The sequence below is a fragment of the Rhipicephalus sanguineus genome, chromosome 5, assembly GCF_013339695.2.
Source record: "Rhipicephalus sanguineus isolate Rsan-2018 chromosome 5, BIME_Rsan_1.4, whole genome shotgun sequence".
Lineage (NCBI taxonomy): Eukaryota > Metazoa > Arthropoda > Arachnida > Ixodida > Ixodidae > Rhipicephalus > Rhipicephalus sanguineus.
Window position 1 is genome coordinate 97,253,621 of NC_051180.1, and position 26,133 is coordinate 97,279,753.

The 26,133-nt window shown below is 45.7% G+C and overlaps 1 protein-coding gene across 1 annotated transcript in view; it reads left to right on the forward strand.

Annotated features, from left to right (window-relative positions):
- The window catches only part of LOC119394039 (ATP-binding cassette sub-family G member 1), a 78,413-nt gene that overhangs the window by 17,896 nt on the left and 34,384 nt on the right, over positions 1-26,133 (forward strand). The window contains exon 2 of the mRNA XM_037661253.2: positions 5,965-6,087. Coding sequence (XP_037517181.1) covers positions 5,965-6,087 — 123 coding nt within the window. The remainder of the gene's footprint in view (positions 1-5,964; positions 6,088-26,133) is intronic.

The window sequence follows — 26,133 nt, forward strand, 5'->3', positions numbered from 1 at the left end:
TCGATATCATAAGCAGGCATCTACGGAGATCTCAACTGTTTCCTGTAAGTCAAAGCACATCACGCTGATGCCGTACGCTTAGTCAGGAGGAGGAAGAGAGCTTGGATTTCCGGAGTTTACTGGAAGAGCATTACTTATCCGCGTTTCTCGTAAAGTTTCCCCCTTTTTCAGCGCCTGGTGGTTTAGTGGTTATGATGTTCGGCTGCTGACCCGAAGGTTGCGGGATCGAATCCCGGCCGCAGAGGCCCCATTTCGATGGAAGTAAAATACTAGAGGCCTGTGTGCTTAGATTTAGGGTACCCCAGGTGGTAGAAATTTCCGGAGCGCTCCACTGCGCCGTATCTTGTAATCATACATTTCTTGGTTTTGGGACGTAAAACACAAAAATTATAATTATTTTAAGGTTTGCTGCAGCCACTGCCATAGCTACAACTAACCTAGATGCAAGCCGTTCTAACATTATTTATCCTTTTTTCTAATGAAGTTCCCCTTCTCAGCGCCTTTCTTTGTTTCTTTTTTCTTCCTGCACTGTTGCCCTTGCACTTCACTTACGACCATGAACATAGGGCTGTCCTGTGCAGTACTTCCGGCATAGCCAAGTAAACGGGGCCTTCCGTTTTGCGAAGCCGACTCGATTGAAATCAAGCTTCGTTCGGGGACGCCAGAGCAGTTCCCGCCAACCTTGCGTCATACGCTTATCGCCCATCGGCAGCGTATCCATACACACGTGTATGTAAAGTATTGCGTTCGTATACACGGCCTTTCACATACTTGCCGCTCCATTTCCTATACACCGCGTCAAGGTTCCCGTGAACGGGAACATTGGACAAAATATTACCTCTGACGGAAGTGACGAAGGACCCCGTGATGCATGGCTACAATGCGAAGGCTATAAGGGCTCTGACACACGTGCGTTGACGCTATTGATCACGCACGAGTGATTGATCACGCTATTGATCACGCACGAGCGAACAAAACATTCATTATTGCATTCATTGGTGGCATCAAACTAAAGTTTGGCTTGATGCCACCAATGAATGCAGTGATGAATGCTTTGTTTAATAATGCACAAGTCCTGAACAATTAGCTAGGGATGACAACATCGCGGGAACACCTTATTCGCTTTATTGACTTAAGAGCTATAGCTTAAATGGATGTCGGGATAAGGACTAATTAATCTGCAGTTGGACTCACCGACAGCTTGATGCAAACATGAGATCCCTGTCAAATAAAATATTTCAGCTAATATCGTACTTTTGTTTAGCCTTGTCTATACCCCTAACGAATTAAGCGATTGATGACTATATGGTAAACTTCGACATGTGCGATGTTTGCGAAACCTATTCTTCCTGCATGAAACAGAAGCAACACTATGTTGACAAACGCAACGCATCCAACATGTTTGCTCCTATGTTCGTGAAACTCTTGCTTACGCAACAATCTTGCGACGCGCGACCTCATGTGTAGAGGCATTGCGGATTTTCCCAGGGTTCGGTTCCCGCCCGAACATTCGTTCGAAATATAGCACGTTCCTGTACTCGTGTTTTGCTGCTCTGTTATGTGCTAGCAAACGGGAGACTCTTGGAGTACCGTCACCGCCTTAGCCGCAGGACGCTTTCGGAATGTCAAGTATCTCCTTCGCAATCACTGAAATGTGATCTCAATCGCATCGTTCTAAATCCAAACGGGTATACCTTCCCTAGGTCGACACCTGCTGCGATAAAACGTTAACCGATTGCCCGATAACCGGTGTTGTCGGTGGTTGCCTCAGGCATCGAAAACATGCAATGTATTACGGTCGTTTCACCTTCCTGTGTTTCGGTCTAAACTGTCGTTGAGTACAATGAACGCGAAGTAAGCGACCCGCGAATCCGCGTTATCGAGTTCGGCTCTGCTAAGCCTGCGGAGGCGGGTTCGATTCCAGGCTACTATGGGGGCATATCGATGGAGACGAAGTGCAAGAAAGAAAAAAAGAAACATTCGTGTACTTAGATTTATGTGCACTTTGAAGAATCCCAGCTTTTCAAAATAATTCCGGAGTCTCCCATTGCGGCATGCCTCCTAATCATAACGTAGTTTTTGCACGTAAAGCCTCGGGACTTCTTTAATTTTGGTCCCGTGTGCTGAGGACGGCGACAACAGCAAAGATGTGGCTAAACAGGTGAACTTGTATGGATTTCATTACACTGAGAACTTATTTATAACAGGTTCGTATCTTTCAACAGTGAGGTCATACTTTCTTGCACTGATCGTTGAAGATCCGGCACCATTGGCGAACATGTTATAGTCACACTTTAAAATTCTCGCGAAGTATCTATACGCAGTCTTTTAATTTTTAATACTTTTTTTGCTATCGCCTGCCTTCAGTTTACTTTCTTTTGATACCGTTGTTGGGCTTGTACCTGCAAGAAAAAATACAGAGCAAGCTACTGTGCAATACAACCTTGGCCACGTATTTTTCACGGTATAGTCATTGCATTAAGAGTTCGAGGAGTATAAGGAAAAAGCTATGTTTTGGTCTGCCGAGTGCTCTTGTACTTAAGAAGCTGTGACTACCTACCTATACAGTCACGAGAGCGGGAATCTCAAGCGCTCAGTAACGTAGCGTTTTGGGCGTGTTGGTGAGACATTGATGTAGCTTTTAGCGCACAAAATGACGAGGTCGCGGAAAGATGTGGGAGACACAGGCTCCAACCGTCAACAATCTTTATTTCGAGTTAATAAACTCCATTTTCTTGACCAGTATGTACATGGGCGACCACATCATTCTAAGTAGCCTTGAGCTGATAGCCAAGCTGTGGCTGGTATTCGGGACTTGGGCTTGAGCTGTGCCTCCCACTGGTACTCTGTTCGAGATTGGATAGGCGTTGTCTGTGGATTCTTGTTACATTCCAATAACATATGGCAGGAGTGTTCGGCAACTTGGAAAATTTGCATTCGCTTGCATATGTTTCGGGATATATTTTACGTAGCAGAGTGCCGTGTAGGCAGTCCACATTTATACACGCAACACGGTTTTTCAATACGTTCATGCAGCATGCTTTTCTCAGCATAGATAGTTAAGTGTGGGGCGACTTCAATATTTACGCCGGAGGTCCGAATGCCTTCCGCAACGTTTTGCAAGCGTTTCAGGTAAAATATATTAACTCATAGGTCTGAAGAAAATTCAATGGAAATTTGTGACTAGAGAGGCCATTCGTGTACACGTGAGTCTATAAAATTGTTTTACTTGGCAATCGCCGGATCGAGCTCAATCACCTTTGTTGCATATATGCGAGGAATATAAATTATATGTACCGAAAGAAGCATGCTATAAATATTGCCATATATATTGAATCTTCAAAATTTTTAAGGAAAACTGCCGAATTTTGACCAATTTTAGAACAAGTATACTTCTGAATTTGGTTATATTCTGGCAGTTTTCTTTAAAAATTTTGAAGATTCAATATATATGACAATATTCAATAGTATGCTTCTTTCGGTGCATATAATTTATATTTCTCGCGTAAATGCAACTAAGGTGATTGAACTCGATTCGGCGATTGCCAAGTAAAACAATTTCTCACTATACCATAATATCAAGATTAAAGATCCTGAACTCTGTACCACAGCGATTGCGAACATTTTAGATATGACGTCTATGTAAACTGTATCTATTTGATGTAATAAAAGGGTACAAACTAGATATATGAGTTTACTGCTTACTTGTTACGACGTCGACGTGTTTAAAAAATATATATACGTCACAGTGGTGCATGATACTCCATATCTGTGCACGTTAGATGACTCGGCAGTGACAGTATACAGGATGGCCGTGTTTGATTATTCATACAGAAATGCAAACTTGATGTTGAAGTGTTTTGTTACCCGCCACGGTGGTCTAGTGGTTACGGTGCTCGACTGCTGACCCGAAGGCCACGGGATCGAATCCCTGTCGTGGTGGCCGCATTTTCGATGGAGGCGAGAACGCTAGAGGCCCCTGTACTCAGATTTAGGTGCATGTTAAAGAACTCCAGGTGGTCGAAGTTTTTGGGAGTCCTCCACTACGGCGTCTCTCATAATCATATCAGGGTCTTGGGACGTGAACCCCAACAATTGTTAAGATTTTGTTGTCTTGAAATTAGCTATTTCAAACGTTTTTTTATAAATAATTTTACGAAGCAAAAATCTGCTGTTTACAATAGGTAGATTTTAACTTTTTCTTAGAAATGAAACAGACATATTGGTAGTGAATCTCAATCTGTGGCATACATCTGAGCCTTGAAAGTAAAGTTGAATAAAATATGAGGTCGCTTTGGTGTGCTCAAAAATCCGTCGTAATCCTGCTCCATCGCGGACGCTTTGCAGGGGAGGGTGGCAGAAATTCAGACTCAAGTACGGCCGCTAGTGGAAGTCGGTTGGTGATAGCGGTACGGGAATTCTTTGTTTGCTTCAAGCGCGTAGCTACTTTGGATGTGGTCCAATAAAAACACGGCACCTTCGTTTCGCTTACACGGTGAAAAGATGACGTGGCCTTGTACGCTCGACCAAGAACATCATTATTGAATACGAGAGTACCTTTAGAAGGCGTAGGAAAACAGAAAGAAAACGACCTCTTTTTGATCATTAGTGAATGCGTTACAGCGAGAATCTGCGCATAATAGGGAAAATTTTACAATGTTTTACTGCATGCAGCATTGCGTTTCCAAGTTTCGTTGGGCGCGATAACTTGCACTTTCCTCTTCGCTAGTGCAAACGACTTGGGGTATGCTTAGTGCGCAAAGCATCGCTATATAATGGCAGGACTGGCATTGTATGAATTACAACTTATCAACTACGACTAATCAATTGTTGATTTGTAGAGTAACAATTTTAAACATTCCTTTATTTCGGCATTTTTTTGGTATATTTTTGCTGCAGCCTCTTTAAGCATATGAGCAAATTCCACTAGATAATGATATCGAACATATCAGTGAAGTGGGACGACCAATAAACAGCAGCGCTTTTAATGGAAAACTTTGTGAATATAGGGCCAAGGCAACCATCGGGCTGTCTGTCTTTCAGTACCGCTGAGGGATAAGTTTCAAACAGGAGAAAGTGCCTCAGACAGGCTGGCCGACGTTTCGATAGGGGGACCTATCTTTGTCAAAGGCGCCTTGTCATCCTTGGCGTGTTAGTTTTAAAGGACGCCAAGGATCACAAGGCGCCTTTGACAAAGATAGGTCCCCCTATCGAAACGTCGGCCAGTCTGTTTGAGGCTCTTTCTCCTGTTTGAAACATATCCCACTCCGTGTATTCATCTATCGGCTCTCTTCTTGACCTTGGAGCACCGCTGAGGGTATGACGGAAACATATCATACATGAATTTTTTTTGTCGTCGTTTTGTGCGTATTTGTACATAGCCAGTGAAAAGCAGAGGACACGCTAGTGTACCGGGAATTGAAAAGAAGAATACAGTCGGAGTCAGAATCGAGATAAGAGTAAGTACTTTTACAACGGGTGAATAATTTTCATTGCATCCAACTGAAGGTTTTCTTTCCATTAGGGTGGCGATGCGGGCTTGTTGGTTCATCATACTTGAAAGAGAAAGCGCAAAAAAGACGCGGACAAAAGAAAGAAACAAACGTACACACACTGGCGCTGTGTCAGTGTGTGTACGTTTGTTTCTGTCTTTTGTCCGCGTCTTTTTTGCGCTTTCTTTCCATCTCTAGCTAAATAATTACGACATGAAGTGTTTATTTTTGCATGGTTTGAAAGATAGATCCTAAAAAGATGATCTTAACCTGGAAGTTCTTGCATATACTTCACACATTCTTAATATTCTTGCCAAGCAATTTTGTAACGTTCTCAGTCATTGCCACTGTCTTAGGGTGACGGCACTTTACAAAAATGCTGTCAAAATAAAGACTGAAATGCAGCACAGATGTTCTGCTCTTAGAGGCAAATATAACTAAAATGTTTCTTTTTCTCTTCGATTTTGTGCAGTAACTGTGGATGACCAGCGGTCAATAGCAAGCTCCATCGACAGCAGGGCAAGCGGCAGCCGGAACTTCGAGAACATCAAAATAGAATGGAAGAACCTGAGCTTCACGGTCAAGGACGGAAAGGGTGAGTAGAATCGACTGATGAAACTACTCTGCCTGGAATCACTCATGAGAACCTTAAGCAGGCTTAAGCATCATTGATTTAAACGTGGTATTATTGGTTGTATTGGATTTCATAGCGTACCGGCATTACGCAGAGAAGGAAAATAGGAAGGAATCACGCTGGCCATTGCCTCCGGAAGGGGCACAGCGCCTGAGTTTTCTATAGGAAAGTATATAAACGCGGCAAGAGAAGGTGAGTTTGCGAGATGGAGGCAGAAAGTTAGGCGGGCAGATGAGATTAAGAAGTTTGCGAGGATAACGTTGCCGCAACAATCACAGGACCGGGTTAATTGGCGAAACAAGGGAGAGTCCGTTGACCTGACGTGGGCGTGGTCAGGCTGATGATGATGACGATGGCAAACGCGGCACTTGGTAATACGAAGAAGGGAAGTGAGAAGGAAAGAGGTAACAAGATCCCAGACTGCAAGGACTAAGCGAAAGCAGTGACAGAGTAGAGTGCAGCGGTGTATAAGAACATAAAAGAGATCATTACAGGTCGCAAATAACCATGAAAGAATACGTTCGTTTACAGGATATCCTGAAAACAGTTAGTCCCAGGGGCACGCTCGCACGCACACGCGTGTGCCGGGTGTTGTGTACTAGTACATGAGTGGAATCCTCAAGGGGAAAATTGCGATATTTTTAATGAGTGTAACAAAATCACGGGGTATCGGTAATGACGCTTGTGGGCCGTTTCTTTTCGAACCAGCTGTACTGTTGAGGCATACCAATGGGCCAGACATCGGGGTCCGTGACAACGCACGCGCGATGTGTTCGGTTTTTCCTGCCTGTATACGACGAAAAAACAAAGTTACAAGTACCACTCCTTGAGAAAAACACATACTCACAAAAATTCCTCGCGCCAAATCACCCTGCCGTTTTCTCCGTGCCCTTCGCGTGACTCAAACTTCCTTCCCTCTGCGCTCATCGGATCGACGCGCGGCTCGGCTCAACCAAAGTTGCAGTCGCCGATCACGCCGTCCTGCGAGATCCTGAGTCATTTCAAGGTTCATGAACCGTCGGCTTTCATTTGTTATTCTTTGGTTCTCTTATACCCCAAAAGTCTACATTACATTACGGCAGGGTAGGTGAGGGTGGTTAGAAACGTATTAACCACTATTTAAAGTCGAAGAAAACAGGGCCGACTGAATAAGTACACAAGGTAAAGACACACGACACAGCCACCAATGTACCAGCAAGTCCAAATCTCAACCGTGCGCTATTTAACGTATTAGCTGATGGTGAAGCAGTCACGCGGTCCCTTACGCATTTGCCTAGGACGACTGGAAGGCGAGTAGCCATCTTCTTCTTTCTTATCAGCCGATTGTACTGATCCCGCCCGAAGGCTATCCGCGCCCAACGTGGTTTCGCGCTGCCTCCGGGATTGGAGGAATGGGAAGGTTTCTGCACCTCACGTGATTTTACAGTGCCGATTGGGTAGGGTATCAGACTATCACCTTTGTCTGGTGTGCTTGTGACGGCTCTCCTTGCGAGCTTACTCAGCTGTCGCAAGCATGTTGCAACAATTTTGTAAAAACGGCAATTTCAACGCCATCCTTTATGATGGATTCTTACCAGAAATACAACTACTGCCCGGACCTCAAATTGGTGCATGTATGGGCGTCATCGAATGGGCTTTCCTCCCGTATCTGTTGTGTTGGGAGCACTTATTAATCCGGAGTTGAGGAAAAGATCCGCAAACAGCTTGACAGTTCCTGTCTGTTGTCAATAAGACAGAGGACAAACATGTGCGTCACACGGCAAGGAAGACGCAGGTTTTGTTGTTTCTTGAAGGACGTAACCTGTTTCTAATATACGGACACAGGAAGTTCACGTTGTTTGCACCTTCCTTATTTCTGTGTCGTCGTGTGTGTCACTAACTGTGATCGAACCAACAAATTAGGCGTCGGAAATACACATGGGGTGAACTTGACATTCTTTAGATATTATGCTTGAAATTCTTTAGAACCTTCTAAGCTTGGCGAGTTGGTATTGCATAGCATCACTAAAAAAAAAAAATGCTCGAAGATGGAAACGAATATAATGGGAGGCGCACTGGGCATGACTAAATACTGATTTTTTAAATCCTGCTTGCAAATTTTCTAGAAGCACACATCTGAGAAACGTAAGACGCACTGCGTAAAAAAAAGGCATTTAATATCCCTTCGCAGCGTTTTCATGCTCTTTTATTTCATTGACTCCAGACGTACACTTATTAGTAACTTAATCAGGCAGCAAGCACAGAGGTTAGAAACAGTGGTTAAGGGCAGCAATAATAATAATAATAATAATAATAATAATAATAATAATAATAATAATATAATAATAATAATAATATAATAATAATAATAATAAATTGCTCGCGTTTAACGTCCCAAAACCACGATATGATTACGAGAGACGCCGTAGTGGAGGGCTCCGGAAGAAATGTCGACCTCCTGGGGTTCTTTAGCGTGCACCTAAATCTAAGCACACGGACCTCAAGTATTTTCGCCTCCATCGAAAATGCGGCCGCCGCGACGCGGATTCGATCCCGCGACCTTCGGGTCAGCAGTCGGGGCAATAATCCCAATGACAGGTTTCTTGCGTCAGACAGGCGGGCTTTATTCTGGTCCAACACCACCTCATTAACGAAAAAAAAAAACAGTAGTGGCTACTACAGTATACTGAAAACAATATGCAATAGGTGCGCTTCGCGTTACGACGTCCTCCTTCTTTTGAATTGTGCTGCGTGATAGCTGGGACGCCCTGTATAATGTAATTGCATTCTTGAGCTCAGATGATGAAGCTTGTTCCATTCTTTAATATGGCGTCCGTACACTGACACATGCGCGTTGGGTGCTATGCAAAAAATTAAGGGAATTAATTTCCCGGACAAGAAACGACATATGGGTTGTTGGCGAACGATTGAAACGAACAGGGCACCGTACGGATCACTGTCGAAACCCTTCAACGCGATGGGCCACGGTAAGCTGAGACTCTACGCGGTGTTGGCCCATTGCCCAATTCTATCTTTGCAAGGACGTGGCCTTACTTAAAGCGGCACGCAATCAACGTACGATACGCCTTTCTTTCTTTCTTTCTTTCTTTCTTTCTTTCCTTCTTTCTTTCTTTCTTTCTTTCTTTCTTTCTTTCTTTCTTTCTTTCTTTCTTTCTTTCTTTCTTTCTTTCTTTCTTTCTTTTGGAAATATATTCCGCCGATTTATCCAACGAGTACCTTAGTCTAAGCCGTGCACGATCTAAAAGGGGCGATTGGCATTGGTGTTACGCACCTCGGTGTGTGTTTTACCGGACCGGACTGGCGTGCCAATGTAAAGCAGTTTGCTTGTTGTTCCGCCGTCCGGGACGTAAAACCCCCGCATAAATTATGCGCGCCACGCTCTATAAGGTCAATAACCTTTCGTGCAGCATGAAAAACGCGAGAGGAAAAAAAGATCCGAGTGTCTTTCCTGGATTACGATTGCCAACACACCCACGGAACGACCGGGAATCCTCCATCTAGGTAAAGCGTATACAATGGGAGTCGGCGCATGCGTGGGCGCGATTAGCGCGCGTCGCTGCCCGTGACGTACCGTTCTGTTTCGATGATTATACCCAAGGCGTCTTTCCTCGTAAATAAGGGTAAAAATAGAGAGGGGAAATCTTCGCATCTCCACGTGGGTACAACTTGGGGCAGTACCTTGGGACGATTCCGTGCATTCTTAACTGACGTTTCGGGTTAGCTGTAGACTCGGCTGTAACCTTGGTATGACGGTACGGGAGCTGATACGAAACGGAGTTGATACAAAACAAGAAATCATTAAACAGAAAACGTGTTACAAAATGTAGGCGCTGCCCTTCACGCATAAATAAAAAGAACGTAATTAACGCCAGAAGAGGTGCCCCGACTGGCGCCTCCCAGCAAGCATAAGGTGTCCTGGCTTTCTTGCTCACAGACTCGTCAGAACTCCTGGCCTCGAACACCGGCCGCGCCAGTAGCTAGGAAAACATTGAAAGTAGTGCTGGCATATAGCCTTATGTCTAATACCGTAGGAAAGACTTATGGTGAGTTGTATTACTTGAAAGTAGTTTGTATTGTTACTCATTCGCAGTAGTTGGCAGGTATTTACATTTACACTTTCATATCTGCACAGTTTCATATCTGCGCATTTCACATCTGTATACGTTCGGCCGTCTATACAGATCGCAGGACTTTTCTACTTTTTCAACAAGAAAGTGTTTTATGCCGGAGTCCACCACGGCTCCACTGACGTATTTCTGTCACTGATATGACGTAAAATATACACTAACAGATGGCAAAAAAACTAGAAGAAGAATTCCGTTGCCGGGAGTCGAACCTACTACCCCTCGCTCCGCAGCGTGCGGCGCGAGACCACTCGGCCACAGAGCGAACGTCGTGAGGTTACTAACGGTGAGCAATTTATATACACCATTTACCGTTAACGGTACTCGGAGCTCGGTGGCTGCAGCGTGTTCTTGTGGTCACTAGCGAGATGGCGCGACGGGCGCGGAGGGCGCGCTTTAAAGGTCGTCGCCCCTCGCATTACGATGCGAGCGCGCTTCTACAGGGGGTGTGTCTCGTGCGCGGGCTTATCTCGTGATGGGGGCGGTTTGTACGTCTTGTGCTTTCACCGCAGATTTCCGTTGACGTTACAGAGAGCACGAAGGTCACTTCACTCGCTGCAGTGGCCGCGTTTCCGAAAGGAGCGCGCTGCTCACACAGTTGTTAGTACGCGCTCGTCCTGTGTATGTTCTTGTCGTGCGTCCTTTCTGCTTTAGAGCGTGCTGCAAGTTTCGAGCGGCTTGCCGTTCTTCGAGTGATACTACAATTTGTTGCTATAGCATTCATTCCTTCGCCTTTGTGGCGAAACAATGCACAATAAACGCTCAACTACCCCTGTGGAGACATGTTTCACTTTGGTGTTATACCGATTCCTATGAAAGGGGGATCAGCTATGCTTTTTTTTCTTATTCCCCTGAGGCGGTACGCGAGTTTGCTAACACCGGTGCAGTGGTCTTTTTCACTTTGGTTCGTCGCTCGCCAGCAGTCGTGCATTTCCGCGCTACAAATTAGCTGCACGTGCCAGCAGGCGTCTTGCTTAGAAGCTTCGAAGCACGAACCCGTCTGCGCCTTCATTTGTCTAGACGTGCTGGCTAGTCCATGTGTCTGTATAAACAAGTTGCGTAAGACATGCCGCAGGGTGAGCGGGCAAGAAGAAAAAGGAAGGCGTTACCAAAGCGCTCTTGCGCGCCTCGTTGTTAATGTGAAACTACCGTGAGAGCCAGCTGCAATAAAAAGAGAACAGAACACACTGACTAACTAAAAAAAAACGCACTTAAATGAATTAAGAAAAGTACAGACAGGCCTTCTCTGCGCCATTGCGAAGGTCTACGCACGGCTAAACTGAGTCGTACGAGGTGTAAACACCTACAGAGCTGAGACGCTGCCTAGTCCAAGCATAATTTCGCTAACGTAATGCACCCCTCAGTGCTGCCTTCGCGTGTTCCACGATTCTGTATCGCTCACTTAAGAACCGAACCTCTTCCCGCATTGCCTGGGTCCTCCTATCACGTATTTTGGTATACTGATAAGGGTGAGAAGCTCAACAATAATAATGTTGCGGTTTAACGTCCCAAAACCACGATACGATTACGAGGGGAATGCCGTAGTTGGAGGGTTCCGGAAATTTCACAACCACCTGGGGTTCTTTAAACGCGCACCTAAATCCAAGCACACGGGTCTCAAGCATTTTCGCCTCCATCGCAAATGCGGCCGCCGCGGCCGGGATTTGATCGAGCACCATAACAGCCTGACCACCGCGACGGGTGTATTAATGAAGCCTATGCAACTGGTACAAACATGGTTCCTTCTTAACTTTGATCTACTTTCGCGTTCGATATTAGCGTACAAGTGACTCCGAGGCTGCACAGTGACGCCGGCACGTGCCATTGCGTTAGACTCTTATTATATTCAACTGTTCTGCTAAGTGAAATATTTTAGCAGACAGGCTCCTCTTACGTAGTTGTACGTATGTGGGACTAAATTACAGTCTACGCAAATTTAGCAATGTAAACACAGTTTTAATTAGTGACCTTTAATGCACCAATTTCTCACGTGTCGGTGCCGTGCGATATCGGTCACCGTGGGCAACGTGCCGCACCTCACGTATACACAGAGAGCGATAAAACGTATGCAGCAGGAGAAAGTGATACTACTCAGTTGCCAAATAGTGCGACTATAATGATCGCTCAGTTGCCAAATAGCGTTCCACTCTATTGATATTCGCAGTGGCCCAATAGTGCGCGCAGCGAACGCGTAGCCTTCGAGGAAGTGCCGTATGTCACGATGGAACCGACGCCTTATGTCGGGCATTCCTTCGCGATTGCGACACAGTTAAGACGTCAGCGACAAGGAAACCATAGCGAAGGATACAGCTCGACAGCTCGAAGAAAGGCCTGTCATTCTGTCTAAATCTCTCCTCGCTTACCTCTAGCGCAATATAAAGAAGAAACGAAAGAACAGAGAAATGGACACCGAGCCTTTTAGTGCAGAGTCGTTTCGTTAGTACACCCGTCTCCTACACAGTGTGCGCGACTGACCCTCCGAAGGTACTCCTCGAGGCGTTCACTTGCGCAAGAGTATCGCTTATCGTCCGTCTGTTCTTGCTTTTCTTTTCCTTTTAGCATTTTTTTTGTGTGAACATGCCCAACGACTCTTTGTAGTGGGCTTTTCCGTAAGCATACATATTCATAGAGTACCCGCTTTGGCCGAGTCGTCGTCGCATTATCGTCATTTGGACGTCAAGGATGCAGGGGTGGGTGTCGATATTTGCGGCTCAATTCTTCCGGTGCAGGTGCACCCGACTTGGCACGTTCCTCGAAACTGTTGCCTGCGTGCATATGACGGTGTATTCGCTTTCCTTCTTTGTCTGATATTTTTTTTTTGTCGAGAAGCGCTCGCTCGTTTCGCGTCATTAATTCTTTCGCATCGGAGGAGGTCTCTGTAACGCCAAAAAAAAAAAAAGAAAAAAAATAAGACAAAGATAACAACGTCACTGGTGAAGCTTGCAGTACACCACTGCAGTATATGTTACTTATCGCGTGCGAAGGTATTAGTGTAGACCTTTTAAAAAAAGTACAGGCGATGACGTCCGTATAGCTTACTTAGCGCGCGCAATGCATCTTCTTCGATGCGCGTCACGTTTTGCTGAGACCCGAGAAATAGGTTTTTTTCGCGTTGCCCGCAAATTTGCTTAGCGAAGACCTTCCGGCGAAATTAACCCGCGCGACTATCAAACCGCTTACGTTTATTGGAAAACTTTTGCATAGCGTACGCAAGAATATGCATACGCAACGTGCATGGGAGACGCTTCGTACTGTAATGATTCGCGCTGCCTTCCGCAGGCTTAGTTCACCGTACGCGACAAGTGAAAAGTAGATTGCGCATAAGCATCAAAAGCATTGCCTGTATGGATGGATGGATGGGTGGAAAAGACCTCACCCTTTCGATCGGGTGGTGTCTCACGTCACTTAGCCGTAACTAGCAGCATGTACAGTACGGTCCACTGTGAAAGGGAATCGGATGAGGACATTTAATATTGCTGGCCCCCTAATTTCAAGTGGACGTGGAAACACTGTTCGTGCACGACACTATTTTGTCGAAAGGACTCAGAACTGTCAACCACCAGCAGGCTTATGCAAATCTAAGCCATTACGCTGTTGCAAGAGAGCGATATTCGGACATGCCCTGTACCCAAGTGTTCCCTTTAACAGTGGACCCATCTCTACTTATATACCACTTTAATCATGCCCCGCCCCATCTGGTGGCGAAGAAATAGACTGTAATAGCCGATATTGGTTGATACAAGCCAAATGATGAGACCAGCAGTGGAATGCGAAAATGCGCACGACTTATGATACCACGCATTGTACAAACCACGGTGCCGTCTCTCGCCGCCATCTCGTCTGTTTTGGCCCTCGGCACGTCGAGATTCCCGCGAGAAAGCCCGCGCATGAGGTAACCTAATGCTTCGTAGCAAGATGGCAACGCAAGCGCCGGAGATCTTGCGTGCACAGCCTTGCAATGCCACATTGTTTTGCGTCCCGTTGCGTTAGAGAGCTTTCGATCTAGCCGCCCATCGGCGCCCAGCTAAGCGCTTGCTCACGCTATGCCTTAACTGTGTGTCGATGGGGAACAGCCTTCTTCTGTCGGTATCTGTAGTGGCGCTGAGCGAATCTTTTATAACTAGCAGCTTTCGGCGGCCTTGTAAGCGAAAAACTCGGCGCCGTCGAGCGTAAAGAAATGCGGCTCTCGAAGGTGTGCCGATAACGCGCGTATTTGTATGTACCGTTTTCCACTAATTGATGCTCTCTCGACAGTGGGCTTCTCGACTATCAGCCGTTTCTTATATTTATCGAGACGACTTGTCATTTCACGTCGCCACATTTCATTGTTGCCTGGATGTGAACGCATGACCGTCGCTGTTGCCTGTGGCAAACGAAATGTTGCGCTGCTAAGCACGTGAATGAAGGTCCAATTCCAGGCATGGAGGAAGGAAACAATTCGGAAGGAGCACTGTGCAATGCAATCAAAAGAAAAAGAAAGAAAGAAAAGTAGTACCGTGAGGCACGCAGACGGAAAGCTTCGCTTGCCCCCCATTTTCCCAACGAAGCGAGGACTCCCGAGTTCTTTGTTAGTACGCAGTGACTGAAGACGTCACTAAGTATTGTGGTGGAGGACTTGTCTCTGTCTCTTTGTATTTGTGTCTTCGCTCTACACTATGACGATTGGCGCTCAGTGTTAGGACAATAATTGATTCAGGCTTTATAACTCCTTTCCTTCGACGAGCCTATTGCTTAGACAGTCCACTGAGCGTCTGTTGATGTGTTGCGTATGTTGCGCGGCGGTATCGCTAAAGGAAAACTAAAAAAAAACTAATAATTTCAAACGAGGAAAACTGTGGTACTTATTTTAAAAGGTCGTACAGAGAGTGGTTGCCTCAAGGCATAACTTGCCGATATACTCGAGGAAAGCTGTGCATCGTCACGGGCACAATATTTTAGATATTGATGTATAAATTGCTGATAATCCTTAGAGCTTCCTTGTAGAACGTGCCCAACTATGCCTGCAGCATCTGTACGAGTGTCCCATCTCACGTTATCACCTTGAAATGTCAGTCGCTGATTACTTTAGTTAATTTCTCGTTTCCTTCTGCTTGTGAAAAAGGGGTATTAAAATTGCAAATAACTTGCCTCGAGTTCAAGTTTAAGGTACGCTCTGCCGTCCCCAGGGGCCCGTCCGGATGTCGCCATCCTGAACTTTTCGCGCGCGTGAAAAACGCGCGCAGTCTTTCTAAGAAGCTGCCTTTGTTCTCTTTCTTGAGAGAGATACGGGAAGTGTAGTGGTTCTTGAAAAGAACTCACGAAAACCTCAAAAGTTCTGCCCCAGGGAAAGGTGATATACGGATGTCTGACTCGGCTTCCCCCGCTGAACTTAAGTCTTCTCTTTTGAATTTCGTCATGCGTTGGCGATATTAAGTACTGGTCACTTACTATTGAAGCACACGCTACTTACCTGCACGCTTCACCTCTAAGACGATTTTGTTCCTTTTCTGTCCATTCAATTGACATACATTACAGCCGTCTCCACATGCATCGAGAAATCAGTCACGTGGGGTCTAGCACAGAAGTAAAGCAGTGCGTTTTAATGCCAGTGCTTGTTGTTTAAAAAGAAACGTCTCTTCAGAATACTCACTACTATGGAATGTAAGCATCCGTGCACTCATCATCACCAATCACCACATTAAAACGAAACACTCCCTTCGGACCCTTAAAGTGGATTCGCTCCTGCTCCTTGCTATTTTAAGACAGCACGAGAACTTACTTGTAGGGCGCTGATATGAAGTGCAGTAGTATTATCTAAGTTAGGGCGAATACCTCACAGATACTCGAGAGAGAGAGAGAAAACGTGTGTTGAAGATGGCCAGTTAATGAACACTCTGGCCTCGAGACAAAAAAAAAAAAAAAGGCGTTCAGTTCCCATTTCTCCAAAGCTTGTGGTGAAACATATAAGGTAGAAGTTCAAGGGGGAGGGGGGCAGTGTTGTAGGCGTTACTGAAAAAAAGTAACTAAATACGTTACTCGTTACACTATAAAAAAAGGAACGCGTTACCGCCCTACGTTACCTACAAAAAAATGTAACGCGTTACCGTTACCGTTACCGAAAAAAAGTAACGGACGTTACCTCTGCCGTTACTCCGCAATCATAAATTTTAATCAACGTGTCCTTGCTGCAGGAACCCACAATAATAATTTTTAAAACCCCAAATTTATGTTTCACATACAACTTCTAACCCAAACAACGATTATACCCAAAATGCTGATTTAACGAGAGAGAGGGCGAGAATAAACATCTTTACTTCGGTAATATTTAAGCGTCGTCTTCGGGGTGGTCTCCCCGTTCTATTAAACCATAGGCTTTCGCCGCGTCGACAGCCCTCGCTATCAGCTGGCGCTGGTCTTCGAGGGTAAGGCTGGCTAAGGCTCGCTCCCAAAGCTCAGGCGTGTAGTATGGGTCGGATTATTTCCACAAATGTACCAGATCTTAGCAATTATATAGTGGCTTATAGTTGCCTGTAGAGTTTCGTGTGATGGCTTCTGATTCTGGCACATGGTGAATCCATTTTTCTCAATGTGAGATTATACACAATATGAGATTTAATCTTCATCGCTATCCGCAAAGAAATCATCACTTAACTCTCAAGAAATTTACAGTACTTCTAACGACGTGCTTATAGTATCAAAATTGATACGCAAATTTTTTAGTAGTAAAAAAATCCTTTAATGGCCTAGTCACGGAAAAAAATATCTGTGCATAAACATTTTTTGTTCACTTTAACCTGTATAATTACCGCAAGAATTGTGAGCCTTTATGTGAAGGTGTTCAAGATCAGCCTCGCTCGCGAAACTTAGCTGCACTTGCGGATAGAAAGAAGCAAAACTTATTTTAAAAACAAAGTTCATAAGCCTTATCAACGTTGTAGCAACTTTAATAAAATATCGCATATCTGGACATTTTTCAAAAATAGTTTTTTTTCGCTCTACAAGTTTCAAGCAATGTTACTTTACTATCAGTTGCGCACACATTTCATACACAAACTGTCTTCTTCTTAACGGCAATATTTGTGTTTTGCATCGCCGTGAACTTTCGAGAACGACAGCTAATCAAATTCGTCCCAATATGTTCGATATTTTCTCCCTCGTAAATTATGCAGTTATAAAAAAACCAAGTTCCTTTCCGGGCTGTTGGGTGCTATGTGCACAAAATGTTAAATTCCCAATCAGATCTAAAATATCCATTTTCGGATCCGTGTCGATCTCTTGTGGAATCACTCGTTTGCGATAACCACAGTTAGAAGTCTAACTGCGACGTTATGTCTGCCGTATAGCTACCTGTAACCGTGGTGAGCCCATAACCGTAGTTAGCTTAACCGCGGTTAAGGCTGTTCGTATGACAGCGGTATTAATGGGCTTTGGTTGAAACAGAGGGACGCCAACCAAGGTAATGAGTAAAAAGATTAGTTTTTTTGTGCGTAACAAGAAAAAATGCGACGTTTCGCGTCTCACTCGCATTCTTTTTCAGGGTTTTCTTCCTGCCATGGGGTCACGCCTATGCTCCATGATGTGCAGAATTCCGTTGAGGCAGACTCTCGATCGGCAGCGCACCTGTAGACCAGCTGACTTTTCCGGCTGTCTCCTGGATGGGCCAGGATTCCACAAAAAGCCGCTAATAGTAATTGGCCTCTAAGCCGACGACGCGGGAGTTGTAAAATTCGATGCGGTGTTCGTTCACCACGCTGTGCTCGGCGAGTGTACTCCACTGTCACTCGAACTTCTGGACGTCGTTTTTATGTTGTCGCAGCCTCTCGGGTAGATCTTTGTTTCCCCCACGTACGAAGTGTCACGATCAGCACATTTTGTGGAGTAAACCAGCCCTTGCGCTTTCTCTTCGGGCGGCCTGTCTTTCGGGCACGAAAAGGCGCAGGTGCCAGCAATCCGCCTGCTACAATCCACTTCCACGAAAAGCATGTCCGTACAGTTTCTCATGGAGGATTCGGCGGCTTTCTTCAAGTTTTGTGCGGCGACAAGCGATTCCGCCAGGGCTTTTTTGACAATGCCTGGCAGACCGACACGACGCTGCGACAAAAGAATTCGTCGGGGCGAGCTCTGGGAAAATGGCGCCTACAGGATGAAAAAGTAACGAGTAACGTGACACCACACGTTACCGAAAAATGTTAACGTAAGTACGTTACTCGTTACAGTTTCGAAATTGTAACGAGTACGTTACTAAGTTACGAAAAAAAGTAACGCGTTACCGGTAACGCCGTTACTTGTAACGCGTTACCGCCAACACTGGAGGGGGGAAAATAGAACCTTGAAAGGATGAAAAATCCTTGGAACACGGGATCTCGCTTGAGACAACGTTCTGGCAAGCGGTCTTCGCTTCTTGCAGCCTTGAAGAAGACGAACAAGTCCGCTTGCCGAAACACTGACTCCTGGGACACCCTGTGTTCCAAGGATTTTTCATAGTGAAACACACAGTAATTTCTAACTTCATGTCATACCTGCACATCTTTTTATCATAAAACGTTGCTGCTCAAAGTCAATGCTGCCCAAAGGCAACGCACCGTGCATAGAATCTCCAAGAACTTGCTCCACAGCTCAGAACAGCGTAATGGATGAAACACTTGCTGGCAAAAGTATTTTTAGTAACAACCACTTCGGTCACGTCGCCTTGCTGCAGATCGAACGGCAAGCACGTTTGACACCATTGGTTTTTTCTGAGGGCATCGTCTTACGGCATTTTCCGTTTATTCGTATCCATTCCAACTTGGAATTCAGCCCGCTCAGCGCCAGCGTACGCGAAAGCGTAGTTTCTTGCAGCAAGACACACAAAAATGCGCAGGCCAGTATTTTCAAACATACCACGTGCGTTGGCAATCCGTGTGTGTCCTTAACCGCTCTACCTTTCGGAAGCACGTCATTTTCTGCTGGCAGTTTACGCATGCCCATGGAAAGTACTGCACAAGTAAGGTGACTGAAGCATTGCGAGCGCTGCAAGTGAGATTACCCGTCTCTGCTATCTGAGTTTGTTGACGCGTTGATGGTTTTTTTAGTGAGTAAAGAAGTAACCATTCACAGCCTCTAACCTTCCGTTCGCGATAGTTTACACGTTTCTTTGATATGCGCAACGACCTCCCCAGCCTTCGCGCATTTTCAACACATTTAGCATATGTAAATTACTCTGGAGTTGCTTGCTTTTTGGTAAAGAGGAAAACCAAGACGTTCAGATGTGAGTTCAATGGTAGAGCTGACCGAACCAATTCCATTTCTTCGAAGAAAGAAAGAAAGAAAGAAAGAAAGAAAGAAAGAAAGAAAGAAAGAAAGAAAGAAAGAAAGAAAGAAAGAAAGAAAGAAAGAAAGAAAGAAAGAAAGAAAGAAAGAAAGAAAGAAAGAAAGAAAGAAAGAAAGATGTGTAGATGGATGGATGATGGATGGATGGATGGATGGATGGATGGATGGATGGATGGATGGATGGATGGATGGATGGATGGGTGATACGTTTCTTTATAATGTACTTTTGGGAGTAATAAGATGGAGGGAGAGGGAGAGGCCGATGGAAGTGAGAGCTGTTTCGATGGTTCTGCTGTAGGAGAATCATTCGCCTTTGCTTATACACCAATACGCAAAGGCAAATCTGGGTGATTCATGGTGTCAAGGCTCCTCATAATTCATATTCTCCAATACCTTCATCGTCTTACTCATGACAGGCTTCTTGAATGCTGTGAAGTATGAACCAGCTCACCATGTTCCCCTTGTCTTGTGTTTCTCTTCTTGATTATTCAGGCGAGAGTCTTAGATCCCTAGTCAAATTCAAAGAGTCGGCGTCGGCGACGTCAGAACGAGTGATTAAACAAAATTATCGTCATGCCATGACGTCAAAAGTCATCAAATATGTGATGTCATCGTGAACCACGATGACGTCACGTTATGACGTAATCGCATGACACTTGGTCATATCACACTTGAACAATCACACTTGGTCACATGTGGAGCGATCCCGGAGGCGCATGAGGTGCAGAAAGTTTGAAATGCCCCCGATCCCGGAGGCAGTGCGAAACCACGCCAGGGGCAAAAAGCTTTCATGGGCGGCGGAATCAATACAATAACCTCAGAATAAAAACAAAAATTACAGTAACTTTCAAGATCCCGCATAAGCAGACTCTAGAAGCCTTCAAACATAACTAGGCCGAAAGTCATTTGTTGAAGACATGCCCACAGAGGGTACTTGACAAACCACAAGAAATCTTCAATGTAAAAAAAAAATTGGGGAGGGGCGAAGCGTGTAGGGAAGGGTGTGTCAGCTCCACTAACGTGAAACCTGTGGAGGGGCTAAGCACGCAGTGTACGCCGGTTTTTCCCACCACAAGTCAAAATCACTGCTAATGGGCAATGAGAGGCAGAAGAACGATTACACACAGAGACCCGCAGTCCGCTTTTAGTCAACGTGCACGCTGCGAATCTTTATTGTTCAGCTACGCACAAGAAAAATCTCCCACCGGCACTACATTGCAGGTCAAGATCCAGAGCATATATATGCGGGGTGGCCGGTGAACTCGGTGAATGGTTGTGCAGCGCGAGCAGTCGGGTTTGAAAGACGATAGTCTTTCTTGGGGAACTTAAACGCAGAAATTTTGGTCTGTCTGTTTGTCTGTCTGTAACCAAGGAGGTTAAAAAAAGTGCTGGAGTGGCGATTATTGCGCAATAGTGAAGCCGTGCCCACCAATACTAGGGGCTTACTAGGGGCACGATAAACCATCTGCATTCGGCGACGGAAAGTGAGCATTTTCCACGCACGCCAGAGAAGTTTAGTATGGCAACTTTTACGGGTCAGATATTGCTGCAAGTGTGTCTTTGTGTTACCAGTTTTCGTAAGTAAGCCTCAAAGTCGTGGCAAATTCTATTGGACATCAATCGTCAATACTCTTCTCGACGGGTTACTTTTGTCGGCAACAACGATCTTTCATTTTGTAATCAACGTAGCATTTACACTAACAGATCAAAGCCTCTTGATCTCTAAGTGGACACCTCCAGAAAAAAGCATGTTTCCGAGCTCTTTGGTAGGCAAAAGCTGGCTTCACTTTCGCTGGCGCGGCGTTTCGAGAGCTTCCACTCCAGAATTTTTTTTTAAAACCTCCTTGTCTGTAACCCGATTCAGCCACCCAGCCTAAGTTGAACAAGGAGGTTTCCTTGAAGTTGAACCACTTGCCGAAAGGCCCAGCCATCTTGAACTGCTGACTTGGTTCATACTTGTGTACATTGTCGATCAAAAAGCAAACATTGCGCATATCTGAGGTGCAACATCACTACTTAAGTATTAGGTGGTGTGTTCCTTTAATAGAAAATACATAGATACTTAATTCTAAAGACCCTAATTTCTTAAGCTGCACTGAAAATGCGGCTGCGTTGAAAATGCAACGCGCCGACGAAAGCCCTCTGCCACGGAGGAAGGAAAGAACTTTCCTCCTCCGTGCCCTCTGCACAAGCTCGTTTCCCGACGTATTGCCAGATGGCGCCCATACCTCACGCAGCGTAGAGTTACTGCATATGCTACCTTTAGGTAGCTACCTAAAGGTACAGCAACTCTAACGCAGCGCTCCTCTATCGTCTTTCGACGACATTTGCAGCGAAGCACGCAGATACGCGGCCAATTTTTTCACTCAAGAAACTCGCTAGCAGACGCTGCCTGCGTCGGCGTTGTCTCTCGCGGGCGAGGGCGCGTTCTTGTTCCTCGCGAGCTGGTAGTTCAGCGTTCATCGCAGAAAGAGCGTTTCCATAGTCAACGCGCACCGTTCGCTCTCTCTCGCCACACGGCGAGCGCTGAGGCGGTGGCGCCCTTCTCTTGCGCTCAAGCAAATGGACCGTCACGACAGCAGACGACGATGCACGCCGACATGCGGAGGCACTAAGGTGCTTCGCCCCTAAGAGAAGATGGCTTTCGCGTTCGAGTTACCTTCGTTGAATGCATGAATGACTCTGTGAGTCCTGTAGTCCCAATAGCACAAAAAAATAAGATTCAACAGCACTTATCATAAAAGCAATATTACAGCGAAAGCTGTTATCAGATCATTTCACCGGCCGTTTTCGGCGCCGTAGTTGTCCGCCGCCGCCGGTGTCCGTAACCAGTATCGCTCGAAATAAGAAAAAAAAACGAAATAAGAAAGAAATATTCCAGGATGGAACGAGGCTCGAACCTGGGCCCTCTGCGTGGGAGCCCAGTATTCAACCTCTGAGCCATGCCGGTGCTTGATACTGCTTTGCAAGAAGGTCCTATACAGGCTTCATGTCGGGAAGGAACCATATTAGCATATGCAATATAACGTGGTAGAAGAGTAAAATAAGCACCAAGCGTCGCACAACGCGAATTCTGTAACCAGGCGTCACACAATGCGAATTGCGCAACGAGTAGGTTGTTCAGTAGGGTTGAGAGCTGGGCTAGTTGGTGAGATATCATTTTAACGTATGGTGTAGTAGCGTGTAGCGTTCGTAGTTCATTTCTGTGTCGCTAGGGATTTGGGTTATATATGAAGTGCTGCTTCTGAAATAAAATTAGTTGCGAGTGTAGCGAGTGTCGTGTTTTTTGCTCCTTGTCCTCTTTGTCCCCGACGAATTTGCGCTACTACACCATACGTTAAAATGAGTAGGTTGTTGAATGCTTCCAACCCATTACAAAGGGCTCTGCCATAATTCTTCATCGTCATCAGGCACAGCATCAACAAAGTGCGCATAATGCCTTACATGCATTTAGCAGGTACCACGGCTCTCCGTAGAATGATGAAAAATGGCGCAGTGCCTGCTGCCCTACTTCTCAAAAATTACAATGATTTATAGCGTAGTGGGTTCCTCGCAAGTGCACTTGTATTGGTTGCCAAGGAAGCCCATAAGCGCATGATCCATTTCATCGGGGTCTTAGTAAAATTACAAAGATTTAGAGTGTAGTGGGTCCCTCGTAAGTGCACTTGCATTGGTTGCCAAGGAAGCCCATGAGCGCATGATCTATTTCTTTGGGGTCTCAGTAAAGTTCTTCGACCCCCCCTCCCTCGTCTCTCTCCCACGTCAACGTATGCTATACAGAATGACGGGAGAGTGAAATAGCGACCGGGCGTCACCCAATGCAAATTACATAACTGGTGGGCCGTTTAAAGCTTCCAACCCATTACAAAGGGCTGAGCCATAATTCTTCATCGTCATCAGTCGTCGCGTCAACAAAGTGCACTTAATGCCTTACAGACGTTTAGCGGGTGCCTCGCTTCTCCGCAGAATGACGAATAATGGCTTAGTAGGTGCTTCCCAACTTCACAAAAATCACAGCATATCCACGGAGTGAATGATGATGAGTGGGCGAAGCTGCGGAGGTTCATCGGTAAACCGTGAATCTTCCGTGAACTCTACCCAGTACATCATCACCGACGTGAGATCGGGCGCGTTTATACTAAAGGTTCGATGAGTTATGACGACTTGCAGCTCACTTTAATTTTACATGTACGCTGTGAATTTTCATTGTTTAGAAAACCATTGCTTTAGAAAACATCTGGCGTCTTTCGTTAAGCAGCTGGCGTCTTTTCGTTTTGCTTTAGAAACATCTGGCGTTATTCCGTTTTGCTTTTACAAAACATCTGGCGTCTTTCGTTGGTTTATTTCATCAATCAACGGCGTTTTGAACAAAATTTTTATTGTTTAATCACGCACAGGAGAAATCTCACCAGGCACTACCTTGGAGGTAAAGAATGGCTGCTAATGGGAATGAGAGACAGAAGAAGTCGGCTTTTAGCTACCGCTGCGAATTTTTTATTGTTCAACAACGCACAGGAAAAATCTCCCACCGGCACAACTTTGGAGGTCAAAGCGTAAGACTGGTTACGCACTACGACTACGACTACGAGGGACGAACGGGTGCCGCCTTAAGGAGCTTCGCCCCTAAAATTGTGATTTATGGCGTAGTGGGTACCTTTCTAGTGTACTTGTATTGTAGCCCCAAGAGAGCTAGCTTACAACGGGCTCTAGAAACGCCGCTCTTCCAGCTTTCGCTGTGACTGTGCTGCGGTTTCAGCGCAGGCCTGGCGTTTTTTTTTCTTGCCGTGTGTGTGTCAAAGCAAATATTTGCTTCGTATTCTGATTCGTTAGCTTGAAGGACTTGAGGAAAGTTACAAGAAATTTATTTTAGTTAGCTCTTCCTGGCGATTTTTGAAAAAAAGTTATGCACGCTTTGAGAACAAATGCTAATTTTAACCAGAGCAGTCACGGAGGTTCCTTATGATAACATAGATTAGGGGCGCTTAGGTCCAACTGGCTCCGTACGTATGTTCGACAGTAATGGCACTGAATGTCACTGTACCCAACTGTTAGTAGCGTCCTGTGATGAAATTAACTTTTTAGGGGCGAAGCTCCTTAAAGGGCCCCTCACCAGGTTTGACAATTTTGAGCTGACTAGCGCAATGCATACACTGGGCGTTCACGATCACGTCTGCCAAAATTTGCAACGCTACGCGCCGCAGAAATGGGTCAAATTTCAAGCTGAACGCTGCTTGCCCTTCTTCTCGCGGCCGCGCGCCCAGAGAATGAGGGGATGACGTACGTGAGAGAATGGCCCTGCGTAGATGGTAGTGCTGTGACGTCGGTCCTCTACGTAGACGACTGTGCTCTGACGTCGCCAACAGTAGCAAGTGACACTGCGATAAATATTTGACACGACGTGTAGTTTGTGTAATTTGTTGCTTGAATGGATGAATAAAACTTGAGAACAATAATAAAACACACAAACGGAATGTGTGCCTTGTCTTTTTTAATTTTTACTGCGAATCGCAGCGAGATTCGAGACTAATCTACCTCCGTTTTGCACGCGTTCGTGTTCTCGCGCTTTGCGCATCGTGCAGACGCCACCCCTTACAACGAATTTTCCACCGCGTTCCAGCGCTCATTAGGCTCATTTATCCTCCCGCGTCTAACTAGATGTTCATGCGGCACACCGCTAGTCTCGCGTCCGTACAAATGTCGCAGCTTTCGTGTTCAGTATTAGGTTGAAAGCCAAGTGATCGGCGAGGGCGCATTCGGCATAACTTGCAGAGACGAAGCGCAAAGAACGCCGCCACAACACCGCTCGCGTCTCGGGGGCTCGGGCTGGTTCGGGCACGTCATGCGTTCGTGACATTGTGTGCGCATGACGTGTTCATGCGTATGCGTTATGTGATCCTCCCGCTCGCGTGCCGAAGAGGGCAGGGAAGGGATTTGGCTTGTGAAGGCTACACGGGGCGAGCGGCAAGGGTTTGCAGCTCGCCTCCTCGCATCATGGTTTCGCGCCGCTACAAATTATTGTTTTTCTCGGCTTCCATCGGACCGATTAGAAAAATTCTTGTAGCATAATGCTCCTTATTGGGCTCGCAACAACTTCCAATGTCTAACTAAAATTCGTTATGTCACCTGGTGAGGGGCCCTTTAAGGCGGCACCCGTTCGTCCCTCGTAGTCGTAGTCGTAGTCCGTAACCAGTCTTACGCTTTGACCTCCAAGGTGTTGCCGGTGGGAGATTTTTCCTGTGCGTTGTTGAACAATAAAAAATTCGCAGCGGTAGCTAAAAGCCGACTTCTTCTGTCTCTCATTCCCATTAGCAGCCATTCTTTACCTCCAAGGTAGTGCCTGGTGAGATTTCTCCTGTGCGTGATTAAACAATGAAAATTTTGTTCAAAACGCCGTTGATTGATGAAATAAACCAACGAAAGACGCCAGATGTTTTGTAAAAGCAAAACGGAAAGAACGCCAGATGTTTCTAAAGCAAAAGGAAAAGACGCCAGCTGCTTAACGAAAGACGCCAGATGTTTTCTAAAGCAATGGTTTTCTAAACAATGAAAATTCACAGCGTACATGTAAAATTAAAGTGAGCTGCAAGTCGTCATA